Here is a 21,676-nt window from a genome sequence, read left to right as displayed (position 1 = left end):
CACCCTGTTCCCTATGGAGTGCACTACTTTTCACTAGAGCCGTGGTCAAAAGTAGTGCACTATAATAGGGGAATAGAGTGCCATTTGGGACGTACCCTTTACTGTCAGTTTCTGATCTCTTAGCTATCAGTCTCTTGGTTAGCACATTGACCTCGGCTACTTCCTGATTCTCCATCTGAGGTGCATACTTCCCGGCATGCCTTTTTAACAATTGTGAAACTCCCTCCAGCCAATTCTTACACCAATCCAATGCTTTTAATCCACGATGGGAAGTGTGCAAGTCCACACTTTGGGGAAAAGGGTGGAGAAACAGGATACAGCCCTCTTCTATCACCAACACTCACTTCCTCATGCTCTTGTTCTGATTGGCTAGTGTTGATGTCGTCTCTGGCCGCTGTGCTCTGCTTGTAGGAGTATGCAGTGAACTGTCACGTGATCACCTGGGAGCGAATCCTGAGCCACTTTGACATATTTGCCTTCAGTCACTTCTGGGGCTGGGGCATGAAGGCCCTGCTCATCCGCAGCTACGGCCTCTGTTGGACCATCAGCATCACCTGGGAGCTCACTGAGGTACACACCCCAAAGCACCAACACACACAGGAGACTGTCAGATAAGGAGTTTAGGAGAGGTATAAATGATTACTCTTCCTCTCCCTATTTTCCCTCAGCTGTTCTTCATGCACCTGCTGCCTAACTTTGCTGAGTGCTGGTGGGACCAGCTGATCCTGGACATCCTGTTGTGTAATGGAGGAGGCATCTGGATGGGTATGACTGTCTGTCGCTTCCTGGAGATGAGGACCTACCACTGGGCCTCCATCAAGTAGGTACCCATAACCCTACCACTGGGCCTCCAAGTAGGTACCCATAACCCTATCACTGGGTCTCCATCAAGCAGGTACCCATAACCCTACCACTGGGCCTCCAAGTAGGTACCCATAACCCTATCACTGGGCCTCCAAGTAGGTACCCATAACCCTATCACTGGGTCTCCATCAAGCAGGTACCCATAACCCTACCACTGGGCCTCCAAGTAGGTACCCATAACTCTATCACTGGGCCTCCAAGTAGGTACCCATAACCCTAACCCTATCACTGGGCCTCCATCAAGCAGGTACCCATAACCCTACCACTGGGACTCCATCAAGTAGGTACCCATAACCCTATCACTGGGTCTCCAAGTTGGTAACCATAACCCTATCACTGGGCCTCCATCAAGTAGGTAACCATAACCCTATCACTGGGCCTCCATCAAGTAGGTAACCATAACCCTATCACTGGGCCTCCATCAAGTAGGTACCCATAAACCTATCACTGGGCCTCCATCAAGTAGGTACCCATAACCCTACCACTGGGCCTCCATCAAGTAGGTAACCCTAACCCTACCACTGGGCCTCCATCAAGTAGGTAACCATAACCCTACCACTGGGCCTCCATCAAGCCGGTACCCCATAACCCTACCACTGGGCCTCCATCAAGCAGGTACCCCATAACCCTACCACTGGGCCTCCATCAAGCAGGTACCCCATAACCCTACCACTGGGCCTCCATCAAGTAGGTACCCATAACCCTACCACTGGGCCTCCATCAAGTGGGTACCCCTAACCCTATCACTGGGCCTCCATCAAGCAGGTACCCCATAACCCTACCACTGGGCCTCCATCAATTAGGTACCCATAACCCTACCACTGGGCCTCCATCAAGTAGGTACCCATAACCCTACCACTGGGCCTCCATCAAGTAGGTACCCATAACCCTACCACTGGGCCTCCATCAAGTAGGTAACCATAACCCTACCACTGGGCCTCCATCAAGTAGGTAACCATAACCCTACCACTGGGCCTCCATCAAGTAGGTAACTATAACCCTATCACTGGGCCTCCATCAAGTAAGTACCCATAACCCTACCACTGGGCCTCCATCAAGTAGGTAACCATAACCCTAACCCTATCACTGGGCCTCCATCAAGCAGGTAACCATAACCCTACCACTGGGCCTCCATCAAGTAGGTAACCCTAACCCTATCACTGGGCCTCCATCAAGTAGGTAACCATAACCCTACCACTGGGCCTCCATCAAGTAGGTAACCATAACCCTAACCCTATCACTGGGCCTCCATCAAGCAGGTACCCATAACCCTACCACTGGGCCTCCATCAGGTACACAAAAGTATATGGACACCTGCTCATCAAACATCTTATTCCAAAATCATGGGCATAAAAATTGAGTTAGCCCCCTCCCCCTCCCCCTTTTCTGCAAATATCAGCCTCCACAATTCTGGGAAGGCTTTCCACTAGATGTTGGAACATTGCTGTGGGAACTTGCCTCCATTCAGCCATGAGCATTAGTGGGGTCGGGGCCGTTGCTGAAATAGGAAAGGGCCTTTCCCAAACGTTTGCCACAAAGTTAGTAGCACAGAGTCATCTAGCATGTTATTGTATGCTGTAGCTTTAAGATTTCCCTTCACTGGAACTAAGAGGCCTAGCCCGAACCATGAAAAACAGATCCAGACCATTATTCTGTCAAACCCAGATTCTTCCGTCTTACTGCCAGATGGTGAAGCGTGATTCATCACTCCAGAGAACACGTTTCCACTTTGCCATAGTCCAATGGTGGAGTGCCTTACACCACTCTAGCTTGGCATTGCGCTTGGCATTGCGCTTGGTGATTTCTTAGGTTTGTGCTGACGTGCGAGGCAGTTTGGAACTCGTTGTCAGTGTTGCAACCGAAACCCATTTCATGAAGCTTGTGTGGCCTACCACTTCGCGAAGCGAACAGTTCTTGTGCTGACGTTGCTTCCAGAGGCAGTTTGGAACTCGTTGTCAGTGTTGCAACCGACGGCACTTATTGTGGGCTTGTGTGGCCTACCACTTCGCGGCTGAGCCATTGTTGCTCCTCGATGTTTCCACTTCACAATAACGGCACTTATTGTGGGGCGGCAGGGTAGCCTAGTGGTTAGAGCGTTGGACCAGTAACCGAAAGGTTGCAAGTTTGAATCCCCGAGCTGACAAGGTACAAATCTGTCGTTCTGCCCCTGAACAGGCAGTTAACCCACTGTTCCTAGGCCGTCATTGAAAATAAGAGTTTGTTCTTGCCTAGTAAAATAAAGGTAAAAAAATAAATAAATAAATAAAAAAAACTTACAGTTGACCGGGGCAGCTCCAGCAGGGCAAAAATGTGACGAACTGACTTGTTGGAAAGGTGGTATATGGGGAGTTCTGGCCTGACGGGTTAGTACGGGCTATTCTACTGCCAATGTGTGTCTATGGAGATTGCATGGCTGTATGCTAGATCTTATATACAGGTTAGCAAACGGGTATAGCTGAAAATGCTGAACCTGCTAATATGAAGGGGTGTCCACATACTTTTGGCTCTGTAGTGCAGGTCCTCCTAGCCCTACCACTGGGCCTCCAGCATGTAGGTCCCCTCCATCCCTCGTTTTACTGGCTGTGTCACAATTGGCACCCTTTTCCCTGTATAGAGTAGTTCTTTTGACCAGGCCTCATGGGGCTCTGCAATAGCGTCGTGTCCGGGGGGTGTACTGCCTCGCGCTACCTAAACAGGAGATCTGCTTCTGGCTCAGAAAAGGCTACTTACTTTCTCTAGGGAATTGAGTGACATTTGTTCACATCTCAGAAACAAAACCGTAGGGAAATTGACTTCCTACATTTTTACATTTACCTTTTTTAGTCATTTATCAGACTTTCTGATCCAGAGGCACTTACAGTTTAGCTTTCGTTGGTATTATCAGGCCCGTTGCCCGGTAACGAGGTGGCCTTGAATGATTTATGTAATGGCATTGTTTTCATCCTAGTTAGCTGTGTGTTAACACTTCTGTTAACTCTTCTGCCGCGTGTGTGTCTACCTGTCCAGGGACATCCACACCACGACAGGGAAGATCAAACGTGCTGCGCTCCAGTTCACCCCGGCGAGCTGGACCTACGTCCGCTGGTTTGACCCCAAGTCTTCCCTGCAGCGCGTCACCGGGGTCTACCTCTTCATGATCATCTGGCAGGTATGTTCCTGCTTTCAAACGTACAACTGTCATTCTATTTCTAATGCACCCGTGTCCAATAACACCCTATAGTGCACTACTTAAGGGCCCTGGTCAAAGTCTATCTGACCTGACAGCACTAGGTATATGGGGAGTTCTGGCCTGACAGGGGTTAGCTGTTAGCACTAGGTATATGGGGAGTTCTGGCCTGACAGGGGTTAGCGGCTAGCACTAGGTATATGGGGAGTTCTGGCCTGACAGGGGTTAGCTGTTAGCACTAGGTATATGGGGAGTTCTGGCCTGACAGGGGTTAGCTGGTAGCACTAGGTATATGGGGAGTTCTGGCCTGACAGGGGTTAGCTGTTAGCACTAGGTATATGGGGAGTTCTGGCCTGACAGGGGTTAGCGGCTAGCACTAGGTATATGGGGAGTTCTGGCCTGACAGGGGTTAGCTGTTAGCACTAGGTATATGGGGAGTTCTGGCCTGACAGGGGTTAGCTGGTAGCACTAGGTATATGGGGAGTTCTGGCCTGACAGGGGTTAGCTGTTAGCACTAGGTATATGGGGAGTTCTGGCCTGACAGGGGTTAGCTGGTAGCACTAGGTATATGGGGAGTTCTGGCCTGACAGGGGTTAGCTGGTAGCACTAGGTATATGGGGAGTTCTGGCCTGACAGGGGTTAGCTGGTAGCACTAGGTATATGGGGAGTTCTGGCCTGACAGGGGTTAGCTGTTAGCACTAGGTATATGGGGAGTTCTGGCCTGACAGGGGTTAGCTGGTAGCACTAGGTATATGGGGAGTTCTGGCCTGACAGGGGTTAGCTGGTAGCACTAGGTATATGGGGAGTTCTGGCCTGACAGGGGTTAGCTGTTAGCACTAGGTATATGGGGAGTTCTGGCCTGACAGGGGTTAGCTGGTAGCACTAGGTATATGGGGAGTTCTGGCCTGACAGGGGTTAGCTGGTAGCACTAGGTATATGGGGAGTTCTGGCCTGACGGGTGAGCTGTTAGCACTAGGTATATGGGGAGTTCTGGCCTGACAGGGGTTAGCTGGTAGCACTAGGTGTATGGAGAGTTCTGGCCTGACAGGGGTTAGCTGGTAGCACTAGGTATATGGGGAGTTCTGGCCTGACAGGGGTTAGCTGGTAGCACTAGGTATATGGGGAGTTCTGGCCTGACAGGGGTTAGCTGGTAGCACTAGGTATATGGGGAGTTCTGGCCTGACAGGGGTTAGCTGGTAGCACTAGGTATATGGGGAGTTCTGGCCTGACGGGTGAGCTGTTAGCACTAGGTATATGGGGAGTTCTGGCCTGACGGGGGTTAGCTGGTAGCACTAGGTATATGGGGAGTTCTGGCCTGACGGGGGTTAGCTGGTAGCACTAGGTATATGGGGAGTTCTGGCCTGACGGGTGAGCTGTTAGCACTAGGTATATGGGGAGTTCTGGCCTGACAGGGGTTAGCTGGTAGCACTAGGTATATGGGGAGTTCTGGCCTGACAGGGGTTAGCTGGTAGCACTAGGTATATGGGGAGTTCTGGCCTGACGGGGGTTAGCTGGTAGCACTAGGTATATGGGGAGTTCTGGCCTGACGGGGTTAGCTGGTAGCACTAGGTATATGGGGAGTTCTGGCCTGACGGGGGTTAGCTGGTAGCACTAGGTATATGGGGAGTTCTGGCCTGACGGGGGTTAGCTGGTAGCACTAGGTATATGGGGAGTTCTGGCCTGACGGGGTTAGCGGTTAGCACTAGGTATAGGGGGAGTTCTGGCCTGACGGGGGTTAGCGGTTAGCACTAGGTATAGGGGAGTTCTGGCCTGACGGGGGTTAGCTGGTAGCACTAGGTATATGGGGAGTTCTGGCCTGACGGGGGGTTAGCTGGTAGCACTAGGTATATGGGGAGTTCTGGCCTGACGGGGTTAGCTGGTAGCACTAGGTATATGGGGAGTTCTGGCCTGACGGGGTTAGCTGGTAGCACTAGGTATATGGGGAGTTCTGGCCTGACGGGGGTTAGCTGTTAGCACTAGGTATATGGGGAGTTCTGGCCTGACGGGGGTTAGCTGTTAGCACTAGGTATATGGGGAGTTCTGGCCTGACGGGTTAGCTGGTAGCACTAGGTATATGGGGAGTTCTGGCCTGACAGGGGTTAGCTGGTAGCACTAGGTATATGGGGAGTTCTGGCCTGACAGTGGTTAGCTGGTAGCACTAGGTATATGGGGAGTTCTGGCCTGACGGGGGTTAGCTGGTAGCACTAGGTATATGGGGAGTTCTGGCCTGACGGGGGTTAGCTGGTAGCACTAGGTATATGGGGAGTTCTGGCCTGACGGGGGTTAGCTGGTAGCACTAGGTATAGGGGGAGTTCTGGCCTGACAGGGGTTAGCTGTTAGCACTAGGTATATAAAATGGTTTTGCTTCGGTGTTCCCTAATGAATATGACCCTGGGTTAATGATGGAAAGCACTGGAGTTTATTCAGTGCTTCACCATCTATCCATCCACCCCACGGTGTGGTGGGGCGCTGTCCCCCGTCCAGAAACTGTCCACCCAGTCACATGTCATCCGGCTAGTTTCTCACTCTTTAAGTAATGAGACTTCAATAAGAACACGCCAGGCAGAATCCCCATATACACTCCCAGACAAAAGTTTGGGGACACTTACTCATTCCAGGGTTTCTTTTTTAAAACTATTTTCTAAATTGTAGAATGCAAATCTGTCAAGGCAGAAAGTGGCTACTTTGAAGAATTTCAAATATAAAATACTTACTGCATGATTCCGTAGGTGTTATTTCATACTTTTGAAGTCTTAACTATTATTCTACAATGTAGAAAATAGTAAAAATAAAGAAAAACCCTGGAATGAGTAGGTGTGTCCAAACATTTGACTGGTACTATATAGATGGTACTGGTACTGTATAGATGGTACTGTATAGATGGTACTGTATAGATGGTACTGTATAGATGGTACTGTATAGATGGTACTGGTACTGTATAGATGGTACTGTATAGATGGTACTGGTACTGTATAGATGGTACTGTATAGATGGTACTGGTACTGTATAGATGGTACTGTATAGATGGTACTGTATAGATGGTACTGTATAGATGGTACTGTATAGATGGTACTGGTACTGTATAGATGGTACTGTATAGATGGTACTGTATAGATGGTACTGTATAGATGGTACTGTATAGATGGCATGGTACTGTATAGATGGCATGGTACTGTATAGATGGCATGGTACTGTATAGATGGCATGGTACTGTATAGATGGCATGGTACTGTATAGATGATACTGGTACTGTGTAGATGATACTGGTACTGTGTAGATGGTACTGGTACTGTATAGATGGTACTGGTACTGTATAGATGATACTGGTACTGTGTAGATGGTACTGGTACTGTGTAGATGGTACTGTGTAGATGGCATGGTACTGTATAGATGGCATGGTACTGTATAGATGGCATGGTACTGTGTAGATGGTACTGTGTAGATGGTACTGGTACTGTGTAGATGGCATGGTACTGTGTAGATGGCATGGTACTGTATAGATGGCATGGTACTGTGTAGATGGCATGGTACTGTGTAGATGGTACTGTGTAGATGGTACTGTGTAGATGGTACTGTGTAGATGGTACTGTGTAGATGGTACTGTGTAGATGGTACTGTGTAGATGGTACTGGTACTGTATAGATGATACTGGTACTGTGTAGATGGTACTGTGTAGATGGTACTGTATAGATGATACTGGTACTGTGTAGATGGTACTGTATAGATGATACTGGTACTGTGTAGATGGTACTGTGTAGATGGTACAACTCTGGTACTGTATAGATGGTACTGGTACTGTGTAGATCAGGGGTGTCAAAGTCAAATGGACGGAGGGCCAAATAAAAAATTTAGCTACAAGCCGAGGGCCGGACTGTTCGAATGTTCATTGAAAAATTTTTAAATGACGCATATAGTCTAGTGAACCTAATTGAACCTACTGAAAACCTAACAAATATATTCCAATATGATCAGATAAATAAAGCAATATTTTCTTATGGCTCTGTCAGTAATCTTTAATTTTCAACAGACACAAAAGACAAATTTCTCTGATAAAGTTAACTGTGCGCGTGATGATGCTCATTACATGCTCCATTTTCAAGGCTTTACCGCACAACGCTTCCTGGTGTATGATACAATGATAAGCTGTCAGCTCACCTGTCGCGTTTTCCTCTTGCATCTTTTCCCGTATCTTCGCCACCAGTCCGCTCCTGTGTCCACACATCGCAGGTGCTCCGTCGGTTGTCAAACCCACGAGTTTTTCCCAAGGCAGCTCCATCTCATTTACACATCTTGACACCTCTTCATACAAATCATGCCCCGTAGTTGTGCCATGCATAGGACGTAAAGCCAAAAACTCCTCTGTCACGCTTAGGCTGGAGTCCACTCCGCGGATGAAAATTGACAACTGGGCAATGTCAGAAATGTCGGTGCTCTCATCCACAGCCAAGGAATATGCAATGAAATCTTTTCCCTTTTTCACAAGCTGCTCTTTTAGATTGATGGACAACTGGTCTACTCTCTCGGCAATGGTGTTTCTGCTCAGACTCACATTTAAAAAGAGTTGCCTTTTTTCTGGGCAAACTTCGTCACAAACTTTAATCATGCAGTTTTTGATGAAATCCCCCTCCGTAAATGGCCGGGCTGATTTAGCGATCTCTTCTGCCAAAATAAAACTGGCCTTGACAGCAGCCTGGCCTTGTGATTTGGCTTTTTTGAACAGAGCCTGTCGAGATTTGAGGCCTCGTTTTAATTCCTCTGCCTTTTGTAGCCTTTGTTCCATGTCCATATTCTTGTTTTTGTCCGCGTTTTCGTTTCATAATGTCGTCTCAGATTATACTCTTTCAGTACCGCCACACTTTCTCCACACAGAAGACACACAGGTTTTCCAGCTACCTCCGTGAACATATACTCCGACTCCCACCTTGTTTGAAACCCCGGTTCTCAGTGTCCACCTTCCGTTTTGCCATTTTTGATGGGTATCTGAAAGTTAATTTTACTGTGATGCTGACGACTGCTGTGCCAATAAATATTGAAATGAAGCAGCCTACTGCTCGGTGCGTCACCGTTGCATTGTGGGAAATGTAGTATTGGTGCGTGTAAAAGATCTGCGGGCTGCCGGCTTGCTGCGGTCTGCGGGCCGGTTCTAATAATAAATCAAGATCATCCCAGGGGCCGTAAAAAACCTTCTCGCGGGCCGGATGTGGCCCGCGGGCCTTGACTCTGACATATGTGGTGTAGATGATACTGGTACTGTGTAGATGGTACTGTATAGATGGTACAACTCTGGTACTGTATAGATGGTTCTGGTACTGTATAGATGATACTGGTACTGTGTAGATGGTACTGTATAGATGGTACTGTATAGATGGTACAACTCTGGTACTGTATAGATGGTACTAGTACTGTGTAGATGGTACTGGTACTGTGTAGATGGTACTGTGTAGATGGTGCTGGTACTGTATAGATGGTACTGGTACTGTATAGATGGTACAACACTGGTACTGTATAGGTGGTATGGTACTGTATAAATGGTACAACACTGGTACTGTATAGATGGTATTGTATAGATGGTACAACACTGGCACTGTATAGATGGCACTGTATAGATGGCACTGTATAGATGGCACTGTATAGATGGCACAACACTGGTACTGTATAGATGGTATTGTATAGATGGTACAACACTGGTACTGTGTAGATTGCACTGTATAGATGGCACTGTATAGATGGCACGGTACTGTGTAGATGGTACAACACTGGCACTGTATAGATGGCACTGTATAGATGGCACTGTATAGATGGCACTGTATAGATGGCACTGTATAGATGATACTATATAGATGATACTATATAGATGGTACAACACTGGTACTGTATAGATGGTACTGTATAGATGGTACTGTATAGATGGTACAACACTGGTACTGTGTAGATGGTACTGTATAGATGGTACAACACTGGTACTGTATAGATGGTACTGGTACTGTATAGATGGTACTGTATAGATGGTACAACACTGGTACTGTATAGATGGTACAACACTGGTACTGTATAGATGGTACAACACTGGTACTGTATAGGTGGTACAACACTGGTACTGTATAGGTGGTACAACACTGGTACTGTATAGGTGGTACAACACTGGTACTGTATAGATGGTACAACACTGGTACTGTATAGATGGTACAACACTGGTACTGTATAGGTGGTACAACACTGGTACTGCATAGGTGGTACAACACTGGTACTGTATAGATGGTACTGTATAGATGGTACAACACTGGTACTGTATAGATGGTACTGTATAGATGGTACAACACTGGTACTGTATAGGTGGTACAACACTGGTACTGTATAGATGGTACAACACTGGTACTGTATAGGTGGTACAACACTGGTACTGTATAGATGGTACTGTATAGATGGTACAACACTGGTACTGTATAGATGGTACTGTATAGATGGTACTACACTGGTACTGTATAGATGGTACTGTATAGATGGTACAACACTGGTACTGTATAGATGGTACTGTATAGATGGTACTACACTGGTACTACGTAGGTGGTACAACACTGGTACCGCGTAGGTGGTACAACACTGGTACCGCGTAGGTGGTACAACACTGGTACCGCGTAGGTGGTACAACACTGGTACCGCGTAGGTGGTACAACACTGGTACCGCGTAGGTGGTACAACACTGGTACCGCGTAGGTGGTACAACACTGGTACCGCGTAGGTGGTACAACACTGGTACCGCGTAGGTGGTACAACACTGGTACCGCGTAGGTGGTACAACACTGGTACCGCGTAGGTGGTACAACACTGGTACCGCGTAGGTGGTACAACACTGGTACCGCGTAGGTGGTACAACACTGGTACCGCGTAGGTGGTACAACACTGGTACCGCGTAGGTGGTACAACACTGGTACCGCGTAGGTGGTACAACACTGGTACCGCGTAGGTGGTACAACACTGGTACCGCGTAGGTGGTACAACACTGGTACCGCGTAGGTGGTACAGCGTAGCTGGTACTGTATAACAGGGATTCTGCCTGGCGTGTTCTTATTGAAAACTCATTTCTTAAAGAGTGAGTAACTGACATGTGACTGGGGGGACAGTTTCTGGATGGGGGACAGCGCCCCACCACACCGTGTGGTGGATGGAAAGATGGTGAACTTCAATAAGTTCCAGTGCTTTCCATCATTAACCCAGGGTCACATTCATTAGGGAACACTGTGGCAAAACCATTTTTGCAATGGAAAATGAAAACGAGCATTTCTTGTTGGAAAAGTTCTAGTAGTCCCTCAGTTTTAGTCCGTTGTCTACTATTTGTTGCCAATGAATACAATCCAGGTCCCAGCCAGAGAGCCCACCATAGCTGCCAATACTCCTTTAACCCCCCCCTTATCCTCAATACTGGCTGCCATGGCGATGAAAAGCTGAGCAGCTTCTCTTGAAATGGACTAGTCTACCCTCTCCCCCCCTCTCCTTCAGTCTCCCGTTCCCAACACTCTGGGGGCTTGAAATAGTAATTACCCACTCTTTGAGAGGAGCTTTACGAGTGGGGTGGTGGGAGGAGGGGAGAGCAAAGGTAGAGAGAGTCCTCAGGAGTAGCTACAGTTTAGCTGCGTTCTCTCCAGAGGGCCCCTAGACAGGCTCAGGGCCAAATAAGACTATCTCTACACTGAGAGACACACGCGCACACACACACACACACACACACACACAGGCTCAGGGCCAAATGACAGCGTGTTGAGGCGGTCTGGTTCCAGTCTCTTCATTATGCTGTACTGTGAATGATGAGGAGCGCAGGGTCAAACGGTGAGTGGGTCCAAATGTTGACATGGTTCAGGTTCACTGTATTGCATAGCTCGGCTATGTATTCTACTTCCTCATTTGGGAGGTAGAGAGAGAGGGAGGAGTTAGTTGATGGCAGGTAGCCTGGTTATTAGAGCATTGGGCCAGTAACCAAAAGGTTGCCTGATCGAATCCCCGAGCTGAGAAGGTAAAAATCTGTGGTTCTGCCCCTGAACAAGGCAGTTAACCCACTGTTCCTAGGCCGTCATTGTAAATATGAATTTGTTCTTAACTGACTTCCCTAGTTAAATTACAAACAGATCAAATCATTTGTCGCTTTATTCAGTGTGATTAGAGCCCTGTGTAGAGCCCTCTGGGGGGGAGAGCTCTGTAGTGCCCTGTGTAGGGGGTGGCTTTGTGATGGTGTCTGTGATTAACGCTCTCTGTTTCTCCATAGCTGACAGAGTTGAACACATTCTTCCTGAAGCACATATTTGTGTTCCCGGCGTGCCACGCCCTCAGCTGGTGTCGGATCCTCTTCATCGGCATCATCACAGCTCCCACCGTGAGGTAGGACCTCACCCCTCACCTGGGCTGATCTCTTCCCCCTCTCTCCTCTGTTCTCCCCCCTCCTCTCCTCTGTTCTCTCTCTCCTCTGTTCGCCCCCCTCCTCTCTCCTCTGTTCTCTCCCCCTCTCTCCTCTGTTCTCTCCCCCCTCTCTCCTCTGTTCTCTCCTCTGTTCTCTCCCCCTCAGTCTGTTCTCTCCTCTGTTCTCTCCCCCTCTCTCCTCTGTTCTCTCCCCCTCTCTCCTCCCCCTCTGTCCTCTGTTCTCTCCCCCTCTCTCCTCTGTTCTCTCTGTCTCTCTCCTCTGTTCTCTTCTCTCCTCTGTTCTCTCCCCCTCTCTCCTCTGTTCTCTCCCCCCCTCTCCTCTGTTCTCTTCTCTCCTCTGTTCTCTCCCCCTCTCTCCTCTGTTCTCTCCCCCCTCTCTCCTCTGTTCTCTTCTCTCCTCTGTTCTCTCCCCCTCTCCCCTCCCCCTCTCCTCTCTCCTCTGTCCTCCCCCCTCTCTCCTCTGCACCAGTCTTTAGAAAACTCCTCAGTCATACCATCAGTGTTTGTCCAACATGTCTAGAGTTAATGGCTATGAGAGGACAGCTCTCTGTCTGTGGTAAACGGGTTCACATGTCTGCCTTCACATCCTGTGTTTGTCCTGACCTGTTGTGGTGTTTTCTCCCTGTGTTTTTCAGGCAGTACTATGCCTACCTCACAGACACACAGTGTAAGCGTGTTGGGACACAGTGCTGGGTGTTTGGGTGAGTGTTATTTCATTAGCTACTACCATGACGACAGTAGATGATGTCTGAGGAGATAAAGCTGTTTACTCTGCTGTCTGCCATCTACACCATTAAACTACAATAGACATTTATATCTGCAGTAGTCAGCCGTCAGGTCGATGATTGACCTTAAGTCAACAACTGAACAGAGCTCTTTGACCGTGTGGTTTCTACCGTTGGGCTGTGTATTTCTATGTAAACTGTAGCTGTGTGAGGGTGAAGACATGGGGGGTGGAGGCTAGTGTTAACGGACCTTCTACAGCGTGGAGGACTGAGAAACTGTAGCAGTGTGAGGGTGAAGACATGGGGGATGGAGGCTAGTGTTAACGGACCTTCTACAGCGTGGAGGACTGAGAAACTGTAGCAGGGTGAAGACATGGGGGATGGAGGCTAGTGTTAACGGACCTTCTACAGCGTGGAGGACTGAGAAACTGTAGCTGTGTGAGGGTGAAGACATGGGGGATGGAGGCTAGTGTTAACGGACCTTCTACAGCGTGGAGGACTGAGAAACTGTAGCTGTGTGAGGGTGAAGACATGGGGGATGGAGGCTAGTGTTAACGGACCTTCTACAGCGTGGAGGACTGAAAAACTGTAGCAGTGTGAGGGTGAAGACATGGTGGATGGAGGCTAGTGTTAACGGACCTTCTACAGCGTGGAGGACTGAGAAACTGTAGCTGTGTGAGGGTGAAGACATGGGGGATCGAGGCTAGTGTTAACGGACCTTCTACAGCGTGGAGGACTGAGAAACTGTAGCGTTGTGAGGGTGAAGACATGGTGGATGGAGGCTAGTGTTAACGGACCTTCTACAGCGTGGAGGACTGAGAAACTGTAGCAGTGTGAGGGTGAAGACATGGGGGATGGAGGCTAGTGTTAACGGACCTTCTACAGCGTGGAGGACTGAGAAACTGTAGCAGTGTGAGGGTGAAGACATGGGGGATGGAGGCTAGTGTTAACGGACCTTCTACAGCGTGGAGGACTGAGAAACTGTAGCAGTGTGAGGGTGAAGACATGGGGGATGGAGGCTAGTGTTAACGGACCTTCTACAGCGTGGAGGACTGAGAAACTGTAGCAGTGTGAGGGTGAAGACATGTGGGATGGAGGCTAGTGTTAACGGACCTTCTACAGCGTGGAGGACTGAGAAACTGTAGCTGGTTAGGGCTGTACACACACACACACACACACACACAGACAGTCTGGCAGTGAAGCACTACAAAACAATGGCCTCCATTATCCCCCAGCTAAACCCTGAGTATTAGAGACTGGCTGTATGAAAGTCATTACTGAGACTCATGGGGTAGGAGTGTGTAGGGTAGAATACTCTATAATACTGGAATCACTAAGTCAGTGTGTAGGGTAGAATACTCTATAATACTGGAATCACTAAGTCAGTGTGTAGGGTAGAATACTCTATAATACTGGAATCACTAAGTCAGTGTGTAGGGTAGAATACTCTATAATACTGGAATCACTAAGTCAGTGTGTAGGGTAGAATACTCTATAATACTGGAATCACTAAGTCAGTGTGTAGGATAGAATACTCTATAATACTGGAATCACTAAGTCAGTGTGTAGGGTAGAATACTCTATAATACTGGAATCACTAAGTCAGTGTGTAGGGTAGAATACTCTATAATACTGGAATCACTAAGTCAGTGTGTAGGGTAGAATACTCTATAATACTGGAATCACTAAGTCAGTGTGTAGGGTAGAATACTCTATAATACTGGAATCACTAAGTCAGTGTGTAGGGTAGAATACTCTATAATACTGGAATCACTAAGTCAGTGTGTAGGGTAGAATACTCTATAATACTGGAATCACTAAGTCAGTGTGTAGGGTAGAATACTCTATAATACTGGAATCACTAAGTCAGTGTGTAGGGTAGAATACTCTATAATACTGGAATCACTAAGTCAGTGTGTAGGGTAGAATACTCTATAATACTGGAATCACTAAGTCAGTGTGTAGGGTAGAATACTCTATAATACTGGAATCACTAAGTCAGTGTGTAGGGTAGAATACTCTATAATACTGGAATCACTAAGTCAGTGTGTAGGGTAGAATACTCTATAATACTGGAATCACTAAGTCAGTGTGTAGGGTAGAATACTCTATAATACTGGAATCACTAAGTCAGTGTGTAGGGTAGAATACTCTATAATACTGGAATCACTAAGTCAGTGTGTAGGGTAGAATACTCTATAATACTGGAATCACTAAGTCAGTGTGTAGGGTAGAATACTCTATAATACTGGAATCACTAAGTCAGTGTGTAGGATAGAATACTCTATAATACTGGAATCACTAAGTCAGTGTGTAGGGTAGAATACTCTATAATACTGGAATCACTAAGTCAGTGTGTAGGATAGAATACTCTATAAGGGGATAGAATACTACTGGAATCACTAAGTCAGTGTGTAGGGTAGAATACTCTATAATACTGGAATCACTAAGTCAGTGTGTAGGGTAGAATACTCTATAATACTGGAATCACTAAGTCAGTGTGTAGGGTAGAATACTCTATAATACTGGAATCACTAAGTCAGTGTGTAGGGTAGAATACTCTATAATACTGGAATCACTAAGTCAGTGTGTAGGGTAGAATACTCTATAATACTGGAATCACTAAGTCAGTGTGTAGGGTAGAATACTCTATAATACTGGAATCACTAAGTCAGTGTGTAGGGTAGAATACTCTATAATACTGGAATCACTAAGTCAGTGTGTAGGGTAGAATACTCTATAATACTGGAATCACTAAGTCAGTGTGTAGGGTAGAATACTCTATAATACTGGAATCACTAAGTCAGTGTGTAGGGTAGAATACTCTATAATACTGGAATCACTAAGTCAGTGTGTAGGGTAGAATACTCTATAATACTGGAATCACTAAGTCAGTGTGTAGGGTAGAATACTCTATAATACTGGAATCACTAAGTCAGTGTGTAGGGTAGAATACTCTATAATACTGGAATCACTAAGTCAGTGTGTAGGGTAGAATACTCTAATACTGGAATCACTAAGTCAGTGTGTAGGGTAGAATACTCTATAATACTGGAATCACTAAGTCAGTGTGTAGGGTAGAATACTCTATAATACTGGAATCACTAAGTCAGTGTGTAGGGTAGAATACTCTATAATACTGGAATCACTAAGTCAGTGTGTAGGGTAGAATACTCTATAATACTGGAATCACGAAGTCAGTGTGTAGGGTAGAATACTCTATAATACTGGAATCACTAAGTCGGTGTGTAGGGTAGAATACTCTATAATACTGGAATCACTAAGTCGGTGTGTAGGGTAGAATACTCTATAATACTGGAATCACTAGTGTCAGTGTGTAGGGTAGAATACTCTATAATACTGGAATCACTAAGTCGGTGTGTAGGGTAGAATACTCTATAATACTGGAATCACTAAGTCGGTGTGTAGGGTAGAATACTCTATAATACTGGAATCACTAAGTCGGTGTGTAGGGTAGAATACTCTATAATACTGGAATCACTAAGTCAGTGTGTAGGGTAGAATACTCTAATACTGGAATCACGAAGTCAGTGTGTAGGGTAGAATACTCTAATACTGGAATCACTAAGTCTGTGTGTAGGGTAGAATACTCTATAATACTGGAATCACTAAGTCAGTGTGTAGGGTAGAATACTCTAATACTGGAATCACTAAGTCTGTGTGTAGGGTAGAATACTCTATAATACTGGAATCACTAAGTCAGTGTGTAGGGTAGAATACTCTAATACTGGAATCACTAAGTCGGTGTGTAGGGTAGAATACTCTAATACTGGAATCACTAAGTCTGTGTGTAGGGTAGAATACTCTATAATACTGGAATCACGAAGTCAGTGTGTAGGGTAGAATACTCTATAATACTGGAATCACTAAGTCGGTGTGTAGGGTAGAATACTCTATAATACTGGAATCACTAAGTCGGTGTGTAGGGTAGAATACTCTATAATACTGGAATCACGAAGTCAGTGTGTAGGGTAGAATACTCTATAATACTGGAATCACTAAGTCGGTGTGTAGGGTAGAATACTCTATAATACTGGAATCACTAAGTCGGTGTGTGGGTAGAATACTCTATAATACTGGAATCACTAAGTCGGTGTGTAGGGTAGAATACTCTATAATACTGGAATCACTAAGTCGGTGTGTAGGGTAGAATACTCTATAATACTGGAATCACTAAGTCGGTGTGTAGGGTAGAATACTCTATATAATACTGGAATCACTAAGTCGGTGTGTAGGGTAGAATACTCTATAATACTGGAATCACTAAGTCGGTGTGTAGGGTAGAATACTCTATAATACTGGAATCACTAAGTCGGTGTGTAGGGTAGAATACTCTAATACTGGAATCACGAAGTCAGTGTGGATTCTGACTGTTATTTATGTTTAGATATACATACACTTCTCCCAATCAAATCAAACTATTTGTCTCATGAATAAAACAAGTGTGTATTACTGGGAAATGCTGAATACAACAGGTGTAGACTTTACTGTGAAATGCTTTACTTACAAGCCCTTAACCAACAGTGCAGTTCAAGAAGAGTTAAGAAAATATTTACTAAATAAACTAAAGTAACACAATAACAATGTGGAGGCTATATACAGGGGGTACCGGTACCGAGTCAATGTGGAGGCTATATACAGGGGGTACCGGTACCGAGTCAATGTGGAGGCTATATACAGGGGGTACCGGATAACGTCAATGTGGAGGCTATATACAGGGGGTACCGGTACCGAGTCAATGTGGAGGCTATATACAGGGGGTACCGGTCCGAGTCAATGTGGAGGCTATATACAGGGGGTACCGTGTGCTTTCAATGTGGAGGCTATATACAGGGGGTACCGGATACCGAGTCAATGTGGAGGCTATATACAGGGGGTACCGGTACCGAGTCAATGTGGAGGCTATATACAGGGGGTACCGGTACCGAGTCAATGTGGAGGCTATATACAGGGGGTACCGGTACCGAGTCAATGTGGAGGCTATATACAGGGGGTACCGGTACCGAGTCAATGTGGAGGCTATATACAGGGGGTACCGGTACCGAGTCAATGTGGAGGCTATATACAGGGGGTACCGGTACCGAGTCAATGTGGAGGCTATATACAGGGGGTACCGGTACCGAGTCAATGTGGAGGCTATATACAGGGGGTACCGGTACCGAGTCAATGTGGAGGCTATATACAGGGGGTACCGGTACCGAGTCAATGTGGAGGCTATATACAGGGGGTCCGGTACCGAGTCAATGTGAGGCTATATACAGGGGGTACCGGTACCGAGTCAATGTGGAGGCTATATACAGGGGGTACCGGTACCGAGTCAATCCCAGGCTATATACAGGGGTACCGGTACCGAGTCAATGTGGAGGCTATATACAGGGGGTACCGGCCCCGAGTCAATGTGGAGGCTATATACAGGGGGTACCATGTACCGAGTCAATGTGGAGGCTATATACAGGGGGTACCGGTACCGAGTCAATGTGGAGGCTATATACAGGGGGTACCGGTACCGAGTCAATGTGGAGGCTATATACAGGGGGTACCGGTACCGAGTCAATGTCCCTGGAGGCTATATACTATCCCGGTCGAGTCAATGTGGAGGCTATATACAGGGGGTACCGGTACCGAGTCAATGTGTGGGGATACAAGTTAGTTGAGGTCATTTGTACATGTAGGTAGGGGTAAAGTGGCTATGTATAGATAATAAACAGACATTAGCAGCAGTGTAAAAACAAAGGGGTGGATCAGTGTAAATAGTCCGGTGGCCATTTGATTCATTGTTCTGCAGTCTTATGGCTTGGGGGGGGTAGAATCTGTTAAGGAGCCTTTTGGTCCTAGACTTACAGCTTGCCATACGGTAGCAGAGAGAACAGTCTGTGACTAGGGTGACTGGAGTCTTTGACACATTTTGGGGCCTTCCTCTGACAACGCCTAGTATAAAGCTCCTGGATGGCAAACTTGGCCCCAGTGATGTACTGGGTCGTACGCTCTACCCTCTGTGTATTCTAGTGGTTCCCATGTTCAGGGAAATAAGGGATCTTAGAAACTTTTGTAGACAAAACATTTGTGAACTGTGATTTTCTCATTTTTTCCCTCCGGTACATCCCATTAAATTGCTGTCCATCCATGTTTCCATTGTGCATGTGGCATGTGTACTATTGTCAGTCTGTTTATTTAGGTTCGCGCTTAGCAGGGGTCTGAATATGTTGCTTATTCCCTCCAGCACCCACTAGAGGAAAGGCTGTTGGCAATGTTAACATCTGACCATGTAGATGGACCGGTTTCATGTTTCCATGGGCCTCAGCTTACCTCTCTCACATTCTCTCTGCCTCGCTCACCCCTCACCCTCCTCTCCCTCACTCTGCCATGTCACCACCCAGCCGGGTGACAGGTGTCATAGGGTCCCAACAGCTACCCTATTCCCTTTATAGTGCACTACTTTAGACCAGGTTATCCACCATGGAGGGAATAGGGAGCCATTTGGGACACAACTATAGCTGTCTGATTACCCAGCAGCCTTAGCTGTAGTGTGTGACGTCTGTGTGTCTGTGTGTGTGTGTCTCTGTTGACATCACAGGGCCATAGCGTTCCTGGAGGCCTTGGCGTGTATAAAGTTTGGAATGGAGCTGTTCTCCAAGACCCAGGTCCTCTATGTGCTGCTGTGGCTGGTGTGTGTGGTAAGAATGGTCTCCACACAGCTGTCATGTTCAAGTAGTATTACTGTGCACATAAACATACTAGTCTCCACACAGCTGTCATGTTCAAGTAGTATTACTGTGCACATAAACATACCAGTCTCCACACAGCTGTCATGTTCAAGTAGTTTTACTGTGTACGTAAACATACCAGTCTCCACACAGCTGTCATGTTCAAGTAGTTTTACTGTGTACAATACCAGTCTCCACACAGCTGTCATGTTCAAGTAGTTTTACTGTGTACGTAAACATACCAGTCTCCACACAGGTGTCAGGTCCAAGTTGTTTTACTGTGTACTCAAACCAGTCTCCACACAGCTGTCATGTCCAGGTTGTTTTACTGTGTACGTAAACATACCAGTCTCCACACAGGTGTCAGGTCCAAGTTGTTTTACTGTGTACACAAACCAGTCTTCACACAGCTGTCATGTCCAGGTTGTTTTACTGTGTACGTAAACATACCAGTCTCCACACAGGTGTCAGGTCCAAGTTGTTTTACTGTGTACACAAACCAGTCTCCACACAGCTGTCATGTCTAAGTGGTTTGTTTATGTACATAGTAAAACTAGTCTCCAAACAGTTGTTCAGGTCTCTAAAAGTACATATCACTATTTATGTTTGCAGACCAGTCCGTTTTTTGTCATCGTTAATGTACCATAAATAGCTTAGTCATCATTAAGATCATGTGACTGTTGGACCAACGTACCAGGGCTGTAGTTGTCCTAGTATTAGATGGTGACAGGATAACGTACTAGGGCTGTAGTTGTCCTAGTATTAGATGGTGACAGGATAACGTACCAGGGCTGTAGTTGTCCTAGTATTAGATGGTGACAGGATAACGTACCAGGGCTGTAGTTGTCCTAGTATTAGATGGTGACAGGATAACGTGACCAGGGCTGTAGTTGTCCTAGTATTAGATGGTGACAGGATAACGTGACCAGGGCTGTAGTTGTCCTAGTATTAGATGGTGACAGGATAACGTACCAGGGCTGTAGTTGTCCTAGTATTAGATGGTGACAGGATAACGTACCAGGGCTGTAGTTGTCCTAGTATTAGATGGTGACAGGATAACGTACCAGGGCTGTAGTTGTCCTAGTATTAGATGGTGACAGGATAACGTACCAGGGCTGTAGTTGTCCTAGTATTAGATGATGACAGGATAACGTGAGGGCTGTAGTTGTCCTAGTATTAGATGATGACAGGATAACGTACCAGGGCTGTAGTTGTCCTAGTATTAGATGATGACAGGATAACGTACCAGGGCTGTAGTTGTCCTAGTATTAGATGGTGACAGGATAACGTACCAGGGCTGTAGTTGTCCTAGTACTGCTTTATCTATGGAATGTCAGTGTGTTTGCAGCTAAAAGGCCTTTCATTTTGTGGCTGATATGTTGGCAATATGAGGGACTACTTGATGTTGGTGTATTCATTTCATTGTATTCATAGATCTATCTATGTATATGTATATGTTTGTATTTTATGTTTTGACTATTGTTTCAACCAATTTCCCTCTGGGACAATAAAGCTGAAACGTGACCTTGAACTGACTGTGGCCTTAACTCTGTCTCCTCTCCTCCCAGGCCTTAATCACATTCCTGTGTCTGTATGGGATGGTGTGGTATGCAGAGATCTACGGCCCCAAAGAGAAGGTATGTTGACATACCAGGCTCCACATGAACTACACCTCGTTGACTACAGGATGGTCCTGCTGCAACCATTCTCCATATACATGCACCTTTATTCATCGCTTAGAACACATGTCCCTGGAACTGTGGCTATCCCAGGTCGTTTAGAACACA

The 21,676-nt window shown here is 46.5% G+C and overlaps 1 protein-coding gene across 4 annotated transcripts in view; it reads left to right on the top strand.

The window, feature by feature from the left end:
• ptdss1a (phosphatidylserine synthase 1a) overlaps positions 1-21,676 on the top strand; it is a 90,913-nt gene that overhangs the window by 59,206 nt on the left and 10,031 nt on the right. Inside the window, exons 5-11 of one of the 4 annotated variants that reach the window (XM_064946741.1) lie at positions 412-570; positions 669-820; positions 3,871-4,012; positions 12,288-12,400; positions 13,075-13,140; positions 19,760-19,850; positions 21,458-21,526. The exons of 2 other annotated variants lie outside the window; for them this stretch is intronic. In XM_064946741.1, the coding sequence (XP_064802813.1) occupies positions 412-570; positions 669-820; positions 3,871-4,012; positions 12,288-12,400; positions 13,075-13,140; positions 19,760-19,850; positions 21,458-21,526 (792 nt within the window). Of the gene's footprint in view, positions 1-411; positions 571-668; positions 821-3,870; positions 4,013-12,287; positions 12,401-13,074; positions 13,141-19,759; positions 19,860-21,457; positions 21,527-21,676 lie in introns of all 4 variants that reach the window. One more of the 4 variants, XM_064946738.1, reaches the window with a different exon arrangement.

This window comes from Oncorhynchus masou, chromosome 29 (assembly GCF_036934945.1).
Source record: "Oncorhynchus masou masou isolate Uvic2021 chromosome 29, UVic_Omas_1.1, whole genome shotgun sequence".
Classification (NCBI taxonomy): domain Eukaryota; kingdom Metazoa; phylum Chordata; class Actinopteri; order Salmoniformes; family Salmonidae; genus Oncorhynchus; species Oncorhynchus masou.
The sequence above is the reverse complement of the archived record's forward strand: the minus strand, read 5'-3'. Positions and strand labels throughout refer to the sequence as shown.